This window comes from Moschus berezovskii, chromosome 5, assembly GCF_049115385.1.
Source record: "Moschus berezovskii isolate FMDL1 chromosome 5, NW_MosBer_1.0, whole genome shotgun sequence".
Classification (NCBI taxonomy): Eukaryota; Metazoa; Chordata; class Mammalia; order Artiodactyla; family Moschidae; genus Moschus; species Moschus berezovskii.
Genome location: NC_142464.1, coordinates 114,403,379 through 114,425,030, shown reverse-complemented (window position 1 = coordinate 114,425,030; position 21,652 = coordinate 114,403,379). Strand labels below are relative to the sequence as shown.

Here is a 21,652-nt window from a genome sequence, read left to right as displayed (position 1 = left end):
TGCTGGCATATTGAGTGCAGCACTTTCACAGCATCATCTTTCAGGATTTGAAATAGCTTAACTGGAATTCCATCACCTCCACTAGCTTTGTTTGCAGTGATGCTTTCTAAGGCCCACTTGACTTCATATTCCAGATGTCTGGATCTAGGTGAGTGATCACACCATCATGATTATCTTGGTCGTGAAGATCTTTCTTGTACAGTTCTTCTGTGTATTCTTGCCACCTCTTCTTAATATCTTCTGCTCCTGTTAGGTCCGTACCATTTCTGTCCTTTATCGAGCCCATCTTTGCATGAAATGTTCCCTTGGTATCTCTAATTTTCTTGAAGAGATCTCTAGTCATTCCCATTCTATTGTTTTCTTCTATTTCTTTGCACTGATCACTGAATCAAATCCTCCTGTCTAAACCCAAATTCAATTCATCTGGGTCATGACAGGAAAGAGTCCAAGGTTAATGAGAATATATGAAGCAAGCCCAAGAATTTAGACAGTCAGCAATCTGTTTCTCCGGGGCACAGGTGCCTCTGTGATAAGGCAGCATGGATTCATATTCATGTTGTGTAGTTACTGCAGCTTTGAGGTAGTCTGGGAGCTGTCTTTGGTGCTGATCTGGGATTTCTACCTAACGATCTATTTTTTCTTCTTTATAAGCTTGCAAAATACTTTCACATTGTTGCTTACAATGCTGAAGATAATCTATGAAGTACATATTATTGGATTCATTTAATTTGATCCAAACCCTTGGAGTTCTTCCAGCTCCAAACCCAGCCAAGTTTAGGGACCTCAGGAATTTGGCCCCAGCCCCTTGTCTACAGAACAGTGACTTTAATATGTATCCCTCATCCCTTCTACTGTGACCACCTGACATCTACTTGTCTGTGGTGGGTTGTGGAAATATCAACCCAGTGAATCAGGCCTCCAAGTATGCATGCTCTTGTATAATTACCTACTTACTGAGTCTGGATTTGGCCATGAACTGAGATATCAGAAAATGTGACACAAGCAGAAGCTTAATAAGCACCTGTACTCCAGGGTTTTCCCTTGTAATGTGCTAATATCATCATTTGTGGAAGCCCAATCTAGCCTCCTTGAGGATTCAGCTCAGTACAGTCTTTAAGTTGTGTCCAACTCTTTGCGACCCCATGGACTGCAGCACACCAGGCCTCCCTGTCCATCACCAACTCCCGGACTTTACTCAAACTCATGTCCATTGAGTCAGTGACACCATCCAACGATCTCATCCTCTGTTGTCCGCTTCTCCTCCTGCCTTCAATCTTTCCTAACATCAGGATCTTTTCACATGAGTCAGTTCTTCACATCAGGTGGCCAAAGTATTGGAGTTTCAGCTTCAACATCAGTCCTTCCAATGAACACCCAGGATTGATCTCTTTTAGGATGGACTGGTTGGATCTCCTTGCAGTCCAAGGGACTCTCAGGAGTCTTCTCCAACAACACAGTTCAAAGCATCAATTCTTCAGCACTCAGCTTTCTTTATAGTCCAACTCTCACGTCCATACATGACCACTGGAAAAACCATAGCCTTGACTAGATGGACCTTTGTTGGCAAAATAATGTCTCTGCTTTTTAATATGCTGTCTAGGTTGGTCATAACCTTCTTTCCAAGGAGTAAGCGTCTTTTAATTTCATGGCTGCAGTCACCATCTGCAGTGATTTTGGAGCCCAAAAAAATAAAGTCTGACACTGTTTCCACTGTTTCCCATCTATTTACCATGAAGTGATGGGACCAGATGCCATGATCTTAGTTTTCTGAATGTTGAGCTTTAAGCCAACTTTTTCACTCTCCTCTTTCACTTTCATCAAAAGACTCTTTAGTTCTTCACTTTCTGCCATAAGGGTGGTGTCATCTGCATATCTGAGGTTATTGATATTTCTCCCGGCAATCTTGATTCCAGCTTGCGATTCATCCAGCCCAGCGTTTCTCATGATGAATCACTGCATTGGAATTGTGGTGGTCTTTTTTTTAACTTGAGTGTCTCCCCTACTAGACTCTGGAATCCTACAAGAAAATAACTGATCCACCTTAGGACCCCCTCTTCTGGGTAACTGCTCATTACATATTGACTCAATGAATAAATGCCATGACACAGTTGTGAAGAAGGTGTGATGGGAGCCCTAAGGGCAGAATGACTGTTGCTTGGGGTGATTAAGACAGATTCTTTTGAATGAAAGCATGTGAGCTGCATGTCAGATGAAGGTTAGGCTTTCATGAGACTGAGAAAACAGGAAGAAGGTTTGAAACAAAAGGGCCAATGGCATGAGAGTAAACTAGTAAATGGCATATTCAGAGAACAGCAAACTATTGGTGTGACCAAACAAGGGGGATGTGAGGACAAGAGCAGGAGATGAGGCTGGTCACTAGTTTTGGTCTAGACTGAAAAATCATAACTGTGGCACAACTCCACCTCCTAGATATGCCTGGGACCAAGCCCTCCCCAACAGCTTCCATCTGTGGCTGTTTGACTTCGGCCTATGCAGGAAGCACTCTATTCTGATACTACTTCTCAATTGAATAAATGATGGAACTTGGGTCGGTCAGATGGTTATTATCAGACTTCTCATTTTTCTTCCACTGGACTTTCATTAGCTGGTTGTGCGCCCCAAAGGAGGGAGGTCGTGTTGAGTGACAGAACTCAGCAGCTGCTCACAGTTTCAAACATTTGCTGTAATTTACACTAAGATGTGGATGTAATTATCTTTACCAGAATGACTTCCCCTGGCAAATTTGTACAGTATGTCAAGTAAATTTCCTCTCATTAAATCACAGCATTTGGGGACTGCAGTTTGTCTCAGCCAAGAACTAGAACTTGGAAGTAATAAAGGCAAAGAAAAAAAAAAAAAAAACTTGGATTCTCAGCAGAAGTGTGGGTGGTGAAAAGACGGAGGCCGTATTTCAGAAGTGTGTTGGAAGCCCAGACCTCCAGGAGTTCCAGGACTGTATGCCTCTTGAATTTAGAGCAGACACATCTCTGCTATTCACTACCCCACTATTTGGCAAACTGAGAATGTTGCGCTCTGAGTAAGACTTAGAAGTAGAAAAGAACAGCTACATGAAAGAATTTTCAGTGATAGGATCAGATCCTTCAGAAATGGGCTTGTGGTTTCATCCCATGAGCAAAAATAAAAATAAATATTTTTATGCTGGAATGAGGTTAGGTGTTTTCACACACGTTATCCCCTTTGGTTCTCACAGCAAAACTCTGGGGTGGGTTGTGGATGTGCTCATAGTGCCCATTTCTTTACCTTCTTGTAATTTAACCCAGTTCTAACTAAACAGCCTGAAGTGGGCACTGGGGACACCCAATGTGTCGTGAAGAAGAATGCTTCGCTTCAGTCGTGCCCAACTCTCTGCGACCCTATGGACTATAGCCTGCCATTCTCCTCTGTCCATGGGGTTCTCCAGGCAAGAATACTGGAGTGGGTTGCCATTTCTTAATCCAGGGGATCTTCCCGACTCAGGGATTGAACCCACATCCCTCGAATCTCCTGCATTGGCAGGTAGGTTCTTTACCACTAGCACCACCTGGTCACCTGCTAAATCCCTAGCAGTAACCACAGTCCCTGCATCGTGGAGAGTAATAACCAGAGAGCTGAATGAATAAATTGTGAATGAGGTTTGTTTTTAATCAAGGAACTTTGACTGATATACTTAGAAGATACCAGAAGTCATTAGGACAGTAAAATGTTGCTGAAACCTGGAAGCCCTGGTGGCTCAGAGGTAAAAAATGCACCTGCCAATGCAGGAGATGCAATTCAATCGCTGGGTCGTGAAGATCCCCTGAAGGAGGAAGTGGCAACCCACTCCAGTATTCTTGCCTGGAGAATCCCATGGACAGAGGAGCCTGGCGGGCTACATTCCATGGGGTCACAAAGAGTCGGACATGACTCAGTGACTAAAACAACAACAGCAAGCAAACAACACACCCGGCCAAGGAATGTGTATCAATTCAGTTCAGTTCAGTTCAGTCGCTCAGTCGTGTCCGACTCTCCGCGACCCCATGAATCACAGCACGCCAGGCCTCCCTGTCCATCACCAACTCCCGGAGTTCACTCAAACTCATGTCCACAGAGTTGGTGATGCCATCCAGCCATCTCATTCTCTGTCATCCCCTTCTCCTCCCGCCCCCAATCCCTCCCAGCATCAGACTCTTTTCCAGTGAGTCAACTCGTTGCATGAGGTGGCCAAAGTATTGGAGTTTCAGCTTTAGCATCAGTCTTCCAATGAACACCCAGGATTGATCTCCTTTAGAATGGACTAGTTGATTCTCCTTGCAGTCCAAGGGACTTTTCTCCAACACCACAGTTCAAAAGCATCAATTCTTCGGCAATCAGCTTTCTTCACAGTCCAACTCTCACAATTCAGTTCAGTTCACTTCAGTAGCTCAGTCGTGTCCAACTCTCGGCAACCCCATGAATCACAGCACACCAGGCCTCCCTGTCCATCACCAACTCCCGGAGTTCACTCAAGCTCATGTCCACAGAGTCGGTGATGCCACTCTCACAATTAGGACTCCTTAATTGTCAGGTGACAGAAGCCTAGCTCATACTAACTTAAAAACTAAAGCACAAAGTTTTTCTTTTGCCCAACAGGGAAGCTAGTAAGGCAGCCATCTTAAGTCTTGCCTGGATTCAGGGACTCAAATAATACCATTCATGGTTCCAACCCCGTCATCTCTCCATTCTGCTGGTCTCTGCTTATTTATCCCTTCTGAATCTCTCAGTATAGCAGCCTCCTGTAGCCCCAGCCTTGCACCTTCTCAGCTTGGTCTCCAATGGGAGGAAAAAAATCATATTTCTAGGGCTATCAACAAAACACCACGAAAATTGGTTAGCTAGAGGAACAGCCATTTTTCTGCTCTCAGTTGTGTGGGTCAGCAGGTCAGGTGAGGATCAGCTGGGTAGTTCTTTGAATCCACGTGGCATCTTCTGGAGCTGACCAGGCATTTGTAGACAGATGGTGTCAGCAGGAGGCTGATTGGTCTCAGATGGCCTGATTCATGTGTCAGGGGCCTCAACTGAGATAGCTGGAATAGCTGGGACGTCTGGGCTTCTCTCTCCATCATCTCTGTCTGCATCCAGTGTTTTAATCTCAAAGCAGCTGCAGCCTGGCTTGTTCACAAGGCAACAGGATTCCAAGAGTGAGAATAGAATCTGCAAAGCCTCTAGAGGCTGAGGTTCAGAACTCAAAAAGCATCTCTTTGACTGATCAAAACAACTCAAGGGATCAGCCCAAATTCAAGAGGAGGGGAACTAGACTCCACCTCTTCATGGGAGGTGGCTAAAGTCACATTGCAAAGGGGCACAGGGGATGGGAGGGGTTATTGTGGCCAGCTTTGCAAATAGTCTACCGTTCCCCAGTGTCCAGATAGCAAACAAAAAGATTTTGATTGCGCTACTCAGCTCACATTCATGTCCCTAGGTCAACCACTGTGGCCAGGGATGATGAGTGGCTAAGATGCTCAACTCAGAAGTGGCAGGCAGGGGGTGGTGCAATCTAATTGACAACTTTCTCAGAGTCGCCTAGAATCAAGGAGGGAGCCCCCAGCAAACCAGAAGATGGGAAAGTTTAAAAGATAAAACTAAAACTCGCAGAGTTCAAGGTAAGCTCTGTCTCTCATAAGGTGATGATGATCAGCTGTGAAAGCCTGAAAACAAAACTTGAATCATCACAGGGCAGAGACCATCAGTCTCCTCAAAGGTAAGAAGGCCCTGACTTATAGATCCAGCCTGTCCAGTCCTCCTGATTTTGGAAATGAATGCATAATTCTCAAAGCCAGATGCCAGAAATGACAAATATTTAGACCAATTGACTCATGCCCCCTTTTCTCATTCCATAATGCCCTGACAGGCTTCACATTATAATTTGGCTTCCAGCAAAATGCTGAAATCAATTTGAACTCTGATTTTTCTCAGTAATTCTGTTTTTCATAGCACAAATTAGTAAATCACCATTCCTGGCTTATATATCAGTCTCTTGTGAGAATAGTAGGAAAGAGTCTTTCCCGGTCCAACTAAAGCTCAGGTATAAGAAGATTTCATCTTTAAGGCTGAAAGTCAGACCATAGTGAGTCTTCAAAAACCTTACCCTTCGAGGCATCTCCTTGAGGCCTCCTTGGAGATGCCTGAAGTCAAGCTGAATCTCCAGGTATTATTGTCCTACTTTAGCCCAGAAGAAGCTAAGACTTAGAAAGACAACTTGCCCAAGGTCACAAAACTGGCCACCATTTCTATAAGATAGTGACTCACCACTTTTAATACACAGGGCACTTACTCTGTCCTGCAGTGTCCCAGGTGCTGGGGATAATGAGGGTACAGAAAACAATTTCCAACTATAACGAAACTGACATTCAAGTAGAAGGATATATATGCCACAAAAACAAATCCAGTGGTGATAAGTGTAGTGCAAACTCTTGGAACGTGGAGCCATGCCGGGAAGTGTTTGGGATGTGACTTTCAATCAGTGGCCATAGAATGATAACATAAGAATAGCATCAGTAGACTAATGCATATATATGGAGTTTAGAAAAATGGTAATGATAACCTTACATGCAAAACAGCAAAACAGACACAGATGTATAGAACAGTCTTTTGGACTCTGTGGAAGAGGGCGAGGGTGGGATGATTTGAGAGTCTAGCACTGAAACATGTATATTATCATATGTGAAACAGATCGCCAGTCCAGGTTCGATGCATGATACAGGATGCTCAGGGCTGGTGCACTGGGACGACCCTGAGGGATGGGATGGGGAGGGAGGTGGGAGGAGGGTTCAGAATGGGGAACACATGTAAGCCCATGGATGATTCATGTCAATGTATGACAAAACCACTACCATATTGTAAAGTAATTAGCCTCCAATTAAAATAAATAAATTTTTAAAAATAAAATACTTTAAAAAATAAAATAAATTTTAAAAAGAATAGCATCAAACTTTTACTTATGGATCTGAAATGCCTACCTGTAGAATAGGTCAACTGGACCCAATTCCCTCTAGAGTACCATCATGCATAAATCTAGAAGAGGGAGAACTGGTTTAGCAACATATCACATGGATAAAGGGCTTTGGAGGGTGGATAGGGTAGAAGTGTATAGGTCAGGAGTGATTAAAGCCATTAATACTAATAGAATATCTGTAATTTATTGAGCTATGCTGAATGATAAGATGAATTCTCTAACCCACATGTCAGCTCTGCCAGGGCAGGTATTTGTCTTATCATTTAGCCACTGGGGTTCCCCAAGGTTGAATAACTGATCTCAAAAGAGTTTGGGAGAGGGCGGGATGTGGTGAGCCATGCAGGCCAGGCAGGGTTTTTTGGGACTGGTCTCACACTGCTGCCTCTCTCCAGCCTTTCCCTGTGTTTCCTCTTCTACCTTAACCACTCTGCTCTCTTCTCTCTACCACAATATGCCCAAGAGACCCTCCCTGAACCATCTCCCCCCTGGTGGTCAGCAGAGTGATTTATGCTGGCATGGAGAAATCATCTGACTACCCCCACCAGCCCCATCCCTCCAACCCCCACTAACCAGATGCTCCACAGCCTCTGAGCCCAACACCAGTGCCCCCAGGGACCTCAGCATCTGAGTCTGAGGCTGATTGGGGACATGACCCCCAAGGACTTCTGACCCACCCACCCTGCCCCACCACCTTGTACCATTTGTATATGGTAAAAAAAAATAATCTGAAGTCTGGGAACCTGCCCAAGATTTCCTAGATAATGAGTGATGGAGTTTATATTTGAGCCTAAATACTCTAAATCCTAGTCCAATGTTGATTTTACCATGCCACGTCACGTCACAAGATAAACTTATTGTTGTTTCCAGTCACTAAGTCATGTTCCAACTCCTTGGCGACCCCATGGACTGCAGCACGCCAGGCTTCCCTGCCCTTCACCATCTCCCAGAGCCTGCTCGAACTCACGTCCATTGAGTCAGTGACGCCATCCAACCATCTCATCCTCTGTCGCCCTCTTCTCCGTTGCCTTCAATCTCCCCCAGCATCAGGATCTGTTTCAATGAAGATGGATTTTTCCAAATTAGGGCAGATTATAATCATCTCCAAAACGAGGCGTGTTGACCCATGCTCTTTCTACTCAGTTGCATCACAGGCCTCCCAAGGAAGGCCAGTTGACCAAAATGCAAATGTTTCCCACTTCTAGGGCTGCAGTGAAAGCCCAGTGTCTACAACAAGAAGGAACAGGTGCCTTCCAGGGAGGGTCCAAGCCAGGGCCATCCTGTTGCCCCTTCCTTTTCATGAATGGTGCCCCCCCTGGGGTTATGCAGGACATCTCTGAGCGCAAGACCAAATAAGACAGAGAGGAAAGATTCCTAAGCCAGAACACAATGTTCCTTCCAGGACTTACGGTGCTGCTCACCTTGCAAATGGGATGTGAAAGGGAGGACCAGCCTTTCTCAGAGACTGGGTGTATGAGGCTTCATCCCATGTGTGGACAATCTTCATCTGTGTATGCGAAGCAGTGGTGGCAGCATGCCAGAATTTCTTTTTAAATTATAATCAAGTATGAAACTATACTTATCATCTCAGGAAGTGTGAGAGTTATGGGAAAGTGTCTTTTACACTTTTATATTCTAGGTCTCCAGAATATAAGGAAAGGCTGGTAGGTTGGTAATAGTGGGCCAAAGAATATTGGCTGGCCCTGCAGACATTTTATACAAAATCTCTGTCTCTGCCTCTCTCCATCTTTCCATTAACTCAAAATCACGATTAGAAGATCTTGGTGTATGGCCAACCCCAGGAATAAAGCAGTGAATCCAGCCCAACCGTGCCATCGAAGAGAGCAAGGTCTGATGAGAAAGGCAGCAGGTGCATGATTTCAGCACCACAGAAAGTGCTGCTATGGAGGGAGGCAAGCAAGGTGCATTACAGAATTAAGGCAAGGCACCTAACCCAACTGAGAGAATCAGAGAAGACTTCCTGGAAGAGGTGGGCTCTCACTGAAGGGAGCCCCAGATAAGAGAAAGAGCCTTGCCCACAAAAGGGAAAAAGCTGCTACTCAGAGATCCAACAACACATGCTGATATAGCACACGGGGAACACACTAGTGGCTGGTGTGGCCAGAGCACAGGGGGTTCTAGGAGGGTAGGAAGATGTAGTGAGACTCTAGACTCAAGAAGCAAGCAAGAGACTTCCCTGGTGGTCCAATAGTTAAGAATCCACCTGCCAATGCAGAGGACACAGTTTCAATGCCTGGTCCGGAAAGATCCCCCAGGCTGCAAAGTAGCTAAGCCCATGCACCCCAACTGAGCCTGTGTGCTGCTATTAGTGAAGCCCATGTGCCTAGAGCCTGTGCTCTGCAACAAGGGAAGCCACTTCAGTGAGAAGCCTGCAACCACAGTGAAGAGAAGCCCCCACTCTCTGCAACTAGACAAAGCCCGCACGCAGCAGCGAAGACCCAGCACGGCCAAAAATAATTTTTTTAAAAAAAAGAAGAAGTAAACAGGACCTTGCATGCCATTTTGAGGAATAAGAACTCTGTGCTGAAGGCAAGCAACTCCCAAAGGGTCCTTCATGAAATTCCAGGCCCCGGGGTTCCCCAGGAAAGAGGGGTTCCGTGGTCACTGGGGTTTGGGAAATCCTGTCTATAACCCCCTTTCAAGGACAGTCAGAGAGTGCACTGAGAGTTCTGGATCTCTGGAGTACAGAGGCCCGGTTAACTCTGTCTAACCCGCTCTTTTCCAAACATAGCTAGCCAGGAGGGCCGAAACACCTGTAACCATCCCCGGAACCCTCGGAGGGAAACCTGACAGAGCCTCTGGGGACTCTGAACACTTTTTGAAGCACAAGAATGACCTGGTCAGGTGGCTGTATTAGAAAGAGATCCAGAGCCAAGGAATTGTTCCTTCATTAGCCTGCTTCTGGGTTTTCCCCAGAATGTCACTGATTAGTGTCACGTTACCCCTCAGTGCGTCCTAACTTCTTTGTCCTCCCCAAATCCCTCCTTCCTCACTAGCTGCAGTCACTTTTCAAGGCTCAAGTTCAGAGAGCTCCTCCAGAACAGCTCTCCTGACCTGCCTGGGGAGGTTAGTGACCTGTAGCACACTGAACGGTCTGACATGGGTTCACCCGGGCCACCCTCTTCTCTGAGCATTCCCACTTAGCTTTCCTTGCTGACTCACGCTCTTTCTGTTCTTACTGAGGAGCCACCTTCAGCCTTCATCCCATCTCACATTTAAATGCCATCCCTGGATGGTATCTCTCACTTCTCTGGTTTCAACAACTCATCTAGCTGAAGACTGCCAGATACCATCTCCTGCCAGAAGCCCCTTCCCAGCAGCAGACCTGGTTCTAGTACCGGCCGGACAGCGCCCCCTGGACACTGTCGGGGGTGCTGCAAATCAGCGTGTCCACCCCCTTCTGGGTCACACGTCTTGCTCCTTCCGTCGCCCTGACTCAGGGAACAGCAGCATCCCTCACCTGCCCGCGGGCCACCAGCCTCAGCCTTCCTCTCCCCCCACACACAGTCAGCATCCAAGCCCTGGTGATGCTAACGGTGTGTATCCCTTTCCTCTCCACCCTCCCCCTGTCCTGCCGCCCAGAGCTTCACCACCACGCATCTGCATCATTGCAATAGCTCCAGAATTGCTCTCCCTCAAACCACTGTCCCTAGAGCAACAGACGGATCATTCTAAAGCACAGATGTGTCATGTTATGTCCTTTTCAAAATTCCGCGACTCCCTATTACAGCCCCTTTGCACCACCCACAGGGCCCTTCACACTGTGATCTGGATCTCCCCACCCTCTCCACGTACCTCCTTAAATCCTCTTCTCTGGTCCCATTTGCCATCCCTGCCTGAGCTTCATTCCTTTACCACTCTAAGATTTTGCAGGTGCCGTTCCCTCTGCCTTGAATGCCTTTCCATCTATTTTACCCTGGAAAACTCCTAACTATCCTTCAAGTCTTACCTCAAGGGCCACCTGTCCTTGGTTGCCCCCCCCAAGGAAGCTGTTTCTACCAGGTTCTGTAGCCCACTGAGCCTCAGTTTCCTCATGTGGAAAACCACAGTCCCCAAAACAACCATCAACTCATCATCCGGCTTAGGGGTAAAAGTATTATCCTATCCCGTGCCCCAAATTGACTACTATGACCCTCCACTTGAGACTGACCACCCCCAGCCCCTCAGCAGGGTACCACTCACCACCCCGAAGGCTGACCAGCCCCCACTGTGTCTGATACAGGCAGAGCATCAGCAGAAGCCCCAAACCTGTGCTTTAAAGTTTCAATGTGATCAAAGACTCCTGAAAGACAGGTATGTAATATGCCAACTGCCAAGGACACCAGGATGGACCGGTGCTGGCCCCAGGGTGCCCAGAACCTAACAAAAATGGGAATAGGCTGTCTAAGAAAAGTCTGGCCTGCAGTAAAGGGAAGCTGTGCACAGCTGCTACAAAGGCATGAATACAAGCCTGAAAGTCCAGACCAGACACCGTGGCAGGCAGCTTCCACCTGGTCAAAGACAGAGCCATAGAGCCAAGGCATCTCCCTGGAAAGAGTGAACTTGATCCCTGGTTCCATCCTGCCTTTATTGACCCAGCTGCCAGATGGCAGGGTATGGTGGGACTGATGAGCTGAACAAAGCCTGGGGCAGACTAATGCAGGGGCTCACAGAGGCCCAAAGCATTCAAACTCACTTGAAAGGTAAGGATGCTCTGTTATGGTTTCAGCCCAGAGCCTAGAGAGTAATAAGCACACAGGTGACCAGCATTTCTGCAGATGTTGGAGAAATGGCCCTGGCTACTGGCACTGGCCAAGGATTTGGGTGACTGATCTTGGATTCTAGCCAAATCCTCCATCAAGACTAAGGCTGATTTGGGGCACCCTGGCCCCTACACCCCAGCAAGGTCGATATGATTCCTGAGATCAACACTGGTTATTTGAGTTTATAGAGTCTTTGAACAATCAATCATTCAGTTGATAAGTATCCATCATGCAAAAATGCTGCACACTGGGAGTGAGCAGTGAATGAGGGAGCAGAATGAATGGTGCCTGCTTTTGAAGGGCTCAGTTCAGTGGGCAGAAGTCTGTGGCAAATGTCAAAACGGGCTGTGGATTCAAAGGAGAGGCAGCTGACCCGCTATTAGCAGGGAGGGTGATGCAAGCAGGGCTGGCTTCCTGGAGGAGAAGACACTTCGGTTCAACCTTGAAGGAGTGTAGGAATGCATAGCACAGAAGGGGAAAGAGCATTCTTGAAGAAATAGAATCAGTGGAAACATGGGAACGTGAAACGGCCTGGTGTGTTCCAGGGAGGCAGCACTCCCATACGGTAGCAGCCCCGAGCGAGGGGAGGAGATGACAGGTGACCGAGGCCAGAGAGGCACAAAGGCAAGAGGGAGGGGACCTCGCCTGAGCTGCCGCTCACGAAGGAGCCGCCTCCTCTACTCAAGAGTCATGACAGTTCTGCTCTGTCCACACACCAAGAGGATGGATGCAACTTGGAGCTGGGGTTATTTTGTGAAACAGGGTCAATCGCTTTGTACTCAGACCCCAGCACTGAAGCCCAGACTGCACATAAACACCTGCCCACAGCAGGCAAGTCAAAGCGTGGACTGAGAACGCAGCTCAGAAAAAATATATATATATCGATGGATTTGGTCTCTTCCAGTCTTTAAGAGTCCTAAAAGCCCATCAGGTACTTCTCTGGCCAGTACCTGCATCTCCCCAAAAGCTACTTTAAGTCAAGTGAGTCCTCTTCAGCGCTTCACATCCACCCTGAGCAGAGTGCGATTTCCCAAGCTTTTAAGAGAAGGACCATGTAGAGGTGCAAAAGCCCATTTTCCCAGATTACTGTGAAGCTACACCTACTACATGATAACTTCCTCCAAGCTTTATCCCAATACGGAAGCAATCTACACTGCTGACTACTGTATCCAAAGGCTCTAATACAGTCACTAGCACACAGGAGGTGTTTAATAAGTGTACCATTCATTCATTGATCCAACAAATATTTATTGAGAGACTACTATGTGTCAGCTGAGTTCTCAGTGCCGAGGACACCACAGTTAAAGAACACTGTCCTCCCAGAATTTACCTTCCACAGGCCAGACAGATCACAGACATATAACTTAATATCAATAAATGACACAATCAATAAATGACAAATAATAATAAGTGCTACTAAGAATATTTGATCAGAATAAGGGTTCAGAGAGAGATGGAAAGTGTCTCTGTAAAGCAGGAAGTCAAAGATTTCCCCTGGTCTTTCTTGATGCACAGTGAATTACTCTTCGTGGTAATGAGATTTCAGGCGGGGATTGAGCTGTTTACTGGCTTTGGGGTCTTGGGAAAGTAGCAAAAATTTCTTGAATTTTAGTTTTCTCATCTGTGAAATAGGAAGAATATTGCCTATTTTATTGTTGTTTTGAAAATTAAAACGAATAGTGTAATGTGTAGTTAATCCTAAAGGAAACTGACCCTGAATATTCATTAGAAGGACTGATACTGAAGTTCCAAAGCTTGGCCACTTGATGTGAACAGCTGACTCATGGAAAAGACCCTGATGCTGGGACAGATTGGGGGCAGGAGGAGACGGGGCAGCAGAGGACGAGATGGCTGGATGGCATCACTGACTCAATGGACATGAGTTTAAGCAGACGCTGGGACAGATTGGGGGCAGGAGGAGACGGGGCGGCAGAGATTGAGATGGTTAGATGGCATTACTGACTCAATGGACATGAGTTTAAGCAGACCCTGGGAGACAGTGAAGGACAGGGAATCCTGGTGTGCTGCAGTTCATGGGGTCACAAAGAGTTGATCACGACTTAGTGACTGATCAACAAAATGTATAGAAAGAGCTTAGGGTAGTTCATGGTAGAGACACAATCATTAAATGACAATGTCACTAGGTGATGTAGCAAAATCATAAAAGCCCAGCTCATCATCATTATCATGTCATCATCACAATAACAGCCTACAGGTCATAGTATGCTCCAAGCATTTTCTATGAATTTGTATTCAATCTCCAAACAACCCAGCTCCTATTAACCCGACCTTACAGATGAGAAAAACAGAAAGAGTTAGACACACTGAAACCTACAGAAGATAGGTAGTTTTTCCAGATCAAACAGCAAGGTAGTGCCAAGCCAGGTGCCAGCCCTTCTGATAGTCTGGCCAGTCCTCCTCCAGTGATACACACTGAGCAAGTCTCATTTCCCCTGGGACCATCTACCTGTGAAGGAAGTGGGTTAATGACATGTTCACGAAGTCTGGTACCAACAGGTCTTCCTGGAGAAGTTATTGGAGATCTGCCCCCAAAATGTTCCCGTGATCAATTTCCTTTGGGAGCGCTGAGGGAGGCAAGATTAGGGAACCTGACTTCCTGCCCATCCTCTGGGGGAGATGAATTGCTAAAGAGAATATTCTGTCACATCCTCCGCATGCGTGCAGAGCCCGTTACTCCCACGGTGCTGACTGTCTCCTGAACACATCGGGCAAGTGTTGCCTGGGGTCGGCCCCACACCCAGCATTTCATTTTTTACTCTCTGTCAGTATCCACAGACTGCCACTTCCTTGAAATTCATTTCTTTTTAAATTCTGGCTTTAAAGAAAAAACACGTGTAGAAAACATTTTCTCCCCAAACCGTTCATCTGTGAATCCCCCATCTCTAGTCAAACATACACACATGTTCCTCTTCCTCCGCTGGAATGGCTACTGAACAGACTTAGCCCCTGAGTAAAGCACTTATTTCATGCTCATAATCCCTGTCATTACAGAAGCAGGAACACGGCCACACTTAGTAAAGCAGACAGCCTCCTCCAATGAGCCATTTGCATGGAACAGAGAAGAACTCTCCAGATCTGCAGCCCCAGCACAGATTCCCCGATCAGGCTCCTGGGAACCTGTGTCTACTCCCGCTTTGCTTGAAATGTTTACAATTAAAGGTATCCCCCACATGTTAAGAATAACCTTTGTAACAGGAAACCTTGCCTGAAATTGTTTAGCTCATGAGTGTCTGGGTCAGTGGGAGGGCCTTCTAGGTTGATCTCGGCTGGGTTTGCTCTTGCATCTGTGGTCAGATGGTGGATCAACCAAGAAAGGTGGATAGAGGATGGCCTCTTTCATGTGCCAGGCGGTTGGCTGGCCATCAGCTGGAGCAAGAGGGGTGACTGAGCCATGCATCCAACGTACATGGCAGAAGAAAGGTCTCCAAAGGCAGCAAAAGAAGGCAGACCCCGATTGGCAAGTGGCTTCCAAGCCTCTGACTGGCTCACGTCTGAGGAAGAATTCCCAGTGACGCCCAATTCAGGCACACAGACGGGTGTTAAGTAAGGTCCTGCTGTCCCCCAGTTCTGTCATTGTTGTTAGCTCCTCCCGTGCGGGTGTTTGTGTCTGCGTCCGGAGGAGGCGCTGTGTTCTTTATAAATGAAGGTAGGGGAAAGTTGTTAATGTAGCACCATGAGAATGAGCCTCATTCATTCTCCAACTACAGGGAGTGCAGCTGACTCTATTCGTTTTCTAGATGGGTGATGACAAAACACAACGGACTGGGCAGCTTAAACAACAGAAGTTTGTCGTCTCAGTTCTGGAGGCTGAAGATCCAAGATCAAGGTGTCAGCAGGGTCGGTTTCTTCTTGAGTCCTCTCTCCTTGGCTTGTAGATGGCTATCTTTTGAGAGTTCACCAAAACTGCTATTGAGGGGAGCTGAGGAGACAGAGACGTCTGTGGGAGGGAGCCCTAAAATGCTCCTTTGCAGAGCAATTCACCAAAAACTGAGAACACACCAAGGGACCGGGTTCCTGAAGATCATGAAGCAAGTCTAGCTTTCCTTCAGTCCCATGCTGAGCCCTCCTGCAGGTATTTACTGTCCATCTAGAGGGATAAGAACTCCAACGTGCTGCGTGCTAAGTCGCTCAGTCATGTCTGACTCTTTGTGACCCTATGGACCGTAGCCTACCAGGCTCCTCTGTCCATAGGATTCTCCAGCCAAGAACACTGGAGTGAGTAGCCATTCCCTCCTCCAGGGGATCTTCTCGACCAGGGATAGAACCCAGATCTCTTCTGTCTCTCCTGCATCGGCAGGTGAGTTCTTTACCACAAGAGCCAACCTGGGAAGCCCCAAGCCATAGGTCCTGCTTATTCTTTTCCATGAAAAATCAAAATGAGTCACGTTGAGAAGGCAGGGAACACAGAAGCCTGTTGTTCTGCAGCATGAAGCTGGTGGAAGCCATGTGCGGGGATGGGAAGAGAACAGTAATTCTAGTACTAACTTTTCCTTCAGCATCACTGGAGCAACTCCCATAAGCCACCTACTTAGACATTCATCTCTAATCATCACAGAAGAGATATTCCTCTCCCCAGCTGCCAGTAAAAAAAACTCAGAAACACTGAGTAACCAGCTCTAAATCATGCATATTATGAGTGATTAAACCTGAATTAGAACTGAAGATTCATATTTCCAAGTACCCACCCTTTTCCTAACTCTCTGTCTTCAACAACTAATTTAACTTATTTGCTCCTCCAGTGTTTCCATCTGTGGCATGGGACAGTTAGACTAGAAAACCTCTATTTATCTCTGGAGTTCTTTGTCTCTTAAAGATAAGACTCCTTTGCCCTTGAAGTGAAGTCGCTCAGTCGTGTCCGACTCTTTGCAACCCCATGGACTGTAGCCTACCAGGCTCCTCTGTCCGTGGGATTCTCCAGGCAAGAATACTGGAGTGGGTTGCCATTTCCTTCTCCAGGAGATCTTCCCAACCCAGGGATCAAACCCGGGTCTCCCTCATTGCAGGCAGACGCTTTACCACCTGAGCCACCAGGGAAGCTTTGCCCTTAGCACTCTCCAATTCACAAGCCAATTCATTAAGTCTTATCACTACAGCCAGAAGCCTTACCTGAAATGGAGAGATTGACAGCCTTGGGGAAGGCGAGGAAAGCAGCTCTCTTTCCATAATGATTCCCGCTGTGATTCGGTTATAAATAACCCACAATGAAAATCAGGCTTCTCTGGCAGGCTCTGATTGGAGTGGACATGGGGGTTCAGGTCTGTGACCATGCAAATGCTCTAGACTGATGGGGGGGTACCATTGCTGATTCGTCTGGACTAACTGCTTTTCATCAGGGGAGTATTTGGGTTAAGGGTTAATGTCAGCTTATGGAGCACCGTGGATATCAAGGTTACTTCTCAGAAGATAAAAGACAAAGGCATCCCATCCCAATTTTATTGAGATACCCAAGGGAGAGTCAGTTCTTCGCTTCTGTGCCTGTGTCCCTGGCGGGACTCTGGTGTTTCCATGCTCCAGGCCCATTCTGGTTATAATGCCTCCAGAGATTCAAGAGAGGACAGGGCAAAAAGAAATCTCACCTGCTCTCCTTCCAGGGGACTCAGCAGCCTCTATTGATCCAGCCATTCGTTCGCTCACTCTTTTTTTTATATAATTTTATATTTATTTATTTTTGGCTGCACTGGGTCTTCACTGCTGCTCCAGCTTTTCTCTAGTTGCGGAAAGTAGGAGCTACCCTGCAGTTACAGTGCTCAGGCTTCTCATTGCGGTGGTTTTCCCTGTTGCAGAGCATAGGCTCTGGGGCGCAGGGGTTTCAGTAGTTGCAGCCCCTAGGCTTTTGAGCACAGGCTCAGTAGTTGTGGCACATGGGCTTAGCTGCTTTACAGCACGTGGGATCTTCCCAGATCAGGGATGGAACCCGTGTCTCCTGCATCAGCAAGCAGATTCTTTACACTAAGCCACCAGGGAAGCCCTCCACACCCTCTTATTCAGCCCCTGCTCGTTGCTAGACACTGGCTAGAGCTCTGGGAACACTATCAATGAAAATGAAGAATATGGGGTTTCTGTAAGCATTGATCACCTAGGACAATACTGAAATAGGGAAGGCGCCCAGCACTGGGGACAAAGGAGGTGAAAATTCTAAGCAACCAAGAACACCAGGAAGGCACATTGGGCTTGGGGACTTAGCATTGCAGGGCCACGCAGAAAGCATCTTCTGGACAGCACACCCAGTTGGCAGTTGTTGAGTCTGCCCTTCAGATGGTTGAAGCCACTAGTCCAGCTGCGAAGATCTAGGCTTGCAGACGTCTCTGCCAGAGCTCATGTTCATGGAGACCAAGGACCAGCCTCCTGCACAATTGGGAGTCTCGTCAGTTCTCATCGTGGCCCTCCTGACCTTGACTTGACACTGGAGTCCAGCACAATGACTGGAGCCTTGGGACAATCAGGCCAGACTTTGGGTCCACGCTCAGTCATTCCCTGGCTGTGGGACCAAAAGAAAGTGACTTAACTTCTCTGAGTCTCGTTTTCCTCTTATGTAAAATGGAGATGTGATACCTGATGAATGGAGCTCGTGAGAATTAAAATCACTCTTGCTGGACCCCAGGACGGGTGACGTTCTCCTAGGTGGGGGGTATGGCCCCCTGTACCCCCAGCTACTGCAGGGACCACAGGGTGGCAAGAGTGCCCTTGAGGGCTGAGTCATCGTCTGATTCACCTCTGAATCCCTGTGCTCAGAGCATTTCCTGGTAGCTATTAAGCACTCAAGAAACATTTGATAATGCTGTGGGAGGTTGTGTTATTATATATTTATTGTTCAGAAAACATTTGCTTCCCCTCCCTTCATGACCACCCCACTGATGGCAAGCCTGGCTGTGCGACCTACTTTGGCCAATGGAATGTGAACAAACTTAGAGATGCCTCCATCCAGGGAGGCATTAAGTGAGACCTGAACCTAGGCAAACTCATTAGAGTCCTGTAGAGCCATACCTTACCTATGAACATGGAAGGCAAATGTTTGTTGTTAACACTGAGATGTTTGGGATTGTTCGTTAAGCAGCATTATCACAATAGAGCCTGACTATTACATTATATGGGGCTTCCCAGGTGACGCAGTGGTAAAGAATCTGCCTGCCGATGCAAGAGACATGGGTTCCATCCCTGGGACAGGAAGATCCCCTGGAGGAGGAAATGGCAACCCACTCCAGTATTCTTGCTGGCAAAATCCCATGGCCAGAGGAGCCCAGCAGGCTACAGTGCATGGGGTCACAAAGAGTCAAACATGACTGAGCACACATACAGTGCACTATATAAAGTTAGTTCAGTACTAACAGTGTGCCAGGGATTGTTCTAAGTGCTTTATATAAAGTACCCCTTCTAATCCTTACAGCATCACAGTTTTATATAATTATCCCCATTCAGTAGATTGGGAAACTGAGGCATAAGTTATCCCCAAGGCCATAGAGCCAGTAGGTGCGACAGCTGGGATTCTAAACTAGCAACCTAACTCCTGAGCCTAAGTGTCATAAATCCTACCATACTGCCTCTTGTAATGAGTCAGTCCAGGAATGAATAAATTAACCTATTTAGAGATCAGCCTGGACCTTAGCTATGCAATCGCAACTACACTACCCTTCCCAGACTATGCCGGTTAGACATCTCTTTCTCATGGGCCCCTTTTTCCAGTCTAGTGCCAGAGTTTTCACCACATGAGAACAAAGTTCAGGGCCCTCACTAGACCCTCAAAAATAGATTCTGCTGCCTAGATTCTCAGACCATTTAATGGTAAACCCTATTGCCAACTGCTGCATTGCTGGCCACCAACCTTACCCCCTCAGACTTCCAGAATTAGTCACTGAAATAGCTTGATTTCCAAGGCCTCAGGTCAACTTAACAGACCAAGGACCAGCCTCCTGCCACAATTGGGAGTCTCGTCAGTTCTCATCGTGGCCCTCCTGACCTTGACTTGACACTTGAGTCCAGCACAATGACTGGAGACTTGGGACAATCAGGCCAGACTTTGGGTCCAGGCTCAGCAAGTTAGAGACTGTAATAGTCAGCATTCACCAGATGGTAAAGAGTCTGCCTACAACGCAGGAGACCTGGGTTCGATCCCTGGGTCGAGAAGATCCCCTGGAGGAGGAAATGGCAACCCACTCCAGTATTCTTGCCTGGAGAATCCCCTGGACAGAGGAGTCTGGTGGGCTAGAGTCCACGGGGTCGCACAGAGTCGGATACAACTGAACGGCTAACACTTTCACTTTCTCCAGAGAAACAGAGCCAGTAAGAGAAAGAGAGAAAGAAAGAGGAGAAGGAGGAAGAGAGGGAGAAATGGAGGAAGAGGAAGACGAAGACGAGGAGGAGGAGGAAGAGGAAGGAGGGGGAGAAGGGGAGGGGGAAGGGAGGAGAAGACTCAACATGTCTGTAGTGGTTACGTGTCAGTGCTCTGCAGTTAGTTCATTAATTCCTGAAAACAAGAACCCAAACTATGGGACATGTACCAGGTGCCAAGAACTGTGCTCAGCATCCCACGAGATAGGTATCATCGCTATTCTTCAAACCTGGAAGCAAATGTTCGGAGAGCAAAGACACTTGCCCGGGGTAATGCAGCTAGTGAGCACTGAGCCGAAATTCAAACCCTACTCTTCTCCTACATCTGGCCACTATATTACACCAACGCCTGCAATAAAAGGGCTCTTAGCAATGACCTAAACTAGTTCGTGAAGCTACAAGTAACCCTGGAGTGTTCGGTTCAAGTGTGCTATTAAGACCCAAGCATCCACCTGCCCACTGGTGACCAATGTCACCAAGCATCGCGGATCCCTGTACAAAGCACTGTGTTTTGCTCTTTGCAGCCTCTTGAGCTGAAATAAGGACTCACATCTTTTTACCCTGCCATCTTGACCCTATTCTTTCTCTCTGCTCCACAGTATAAACAATGAGCTACAATATTCAACCTAATGGGCAGTATCTAAAAAAATCAAATTAGTGGTATAATTTGTCAGTCCAGGACAAAACACCAATCCTAGGACAACTGAGAAGATTTGCTCACAAATTTCTCATGGGTCAGCTAAACAATAAATCCAAATTTTTAGTTCTTAATCTAATTGACAATGAATATTACTGATGTAAATCATCAATTTAAAAAATCAACCTGGCAGTGGCAAAATTAAATGATCATTTGCTAAAAGTAACTCCCTCCCCCGCCCAAACAGAAGACACAATGACAAGATATGCATGAGATTCGATGTGGAGAAAAGGAGCTGACTGATGAGTCAAGATTGCACTGTGAGGTTTTCCAAGAAAATAATTGATTCAATCAAAATAAATTTAGTAAGATTTGAAAAAAGAAAATGGAAAGTGATGTTGTAAATCACTTAATTGCACCAAAGAGAAAAGGGATCAATGCATTTAATTGTTCAGTGCATTTTACACTGGAAAATACTTGCTTGGGAAAGATTTGTCAGTGTTGAGACACTTATGGTTAAAATGTTTGTTTTCAGAGCCAAACATTACAGCCTCCTCAACAGCGCACCCTGGGGGACTCAGGATGGGAGCACGGGATACTGGCCCCAGAGAGCTGTTGCTGTTTTTCAGTCACTCAGCTGTGTCCGACTCTCTGCAGCCCCACGGACTGCACTGCACCAGGCTTCCCTGCCCTTCACCATCTCCTGGAGTTTGCTCAAACTCATGTCCATTGAGTCGGTGATGCCATCCAACCGTCTCATCCTCTGTCATCCCCTTCTCCTCCTGCCTTCAATCTTTCCCAGACATGAGGGTCTTTTCCAATGAGTCAGTTCTTTGCATCCGGTGGCCAAAGTGTTGGAACTTCAGCCTCAGCATCAGTCCCTCCAACAAATATTCAGGACTGATTTCCTCTAGGATGGACTGGTTGGATCTCCTTGCC

The 21,652-nt window shown here is 46.9% G+C and overlaps 1 protein-coding gene across 2 annotated transcripts in view; it reads left to right on the top strand.

Annotated features, from left to right (window-relative positions):
- Positions 1-21,652, top strand: part of SLC2A9 (solute carrier family 2 member 9) — a 292,047-nt gene that overhangs the window by 255,683 nt on the left and 14,712 nt on the right. The window contains exon 13 of one of the 2 annotated variants that reach the window (XM_088836485.1): positions 14,743-14,912. The exons of the other annotated variant lie outside the window; for it this stretch is intronic. Coding sequence (XP_088692611.1) covers positions 14,743-14,766 — 24 coding nt within the window. The 3' untranslated portion in view covers positions 14,767-14,912. Of the gene's footprint in view, positions 1-14,742; positions 14,913-21,652 lie in introns of those variants that run through there. 2 annotated transcript variants of the gene reach the window in all.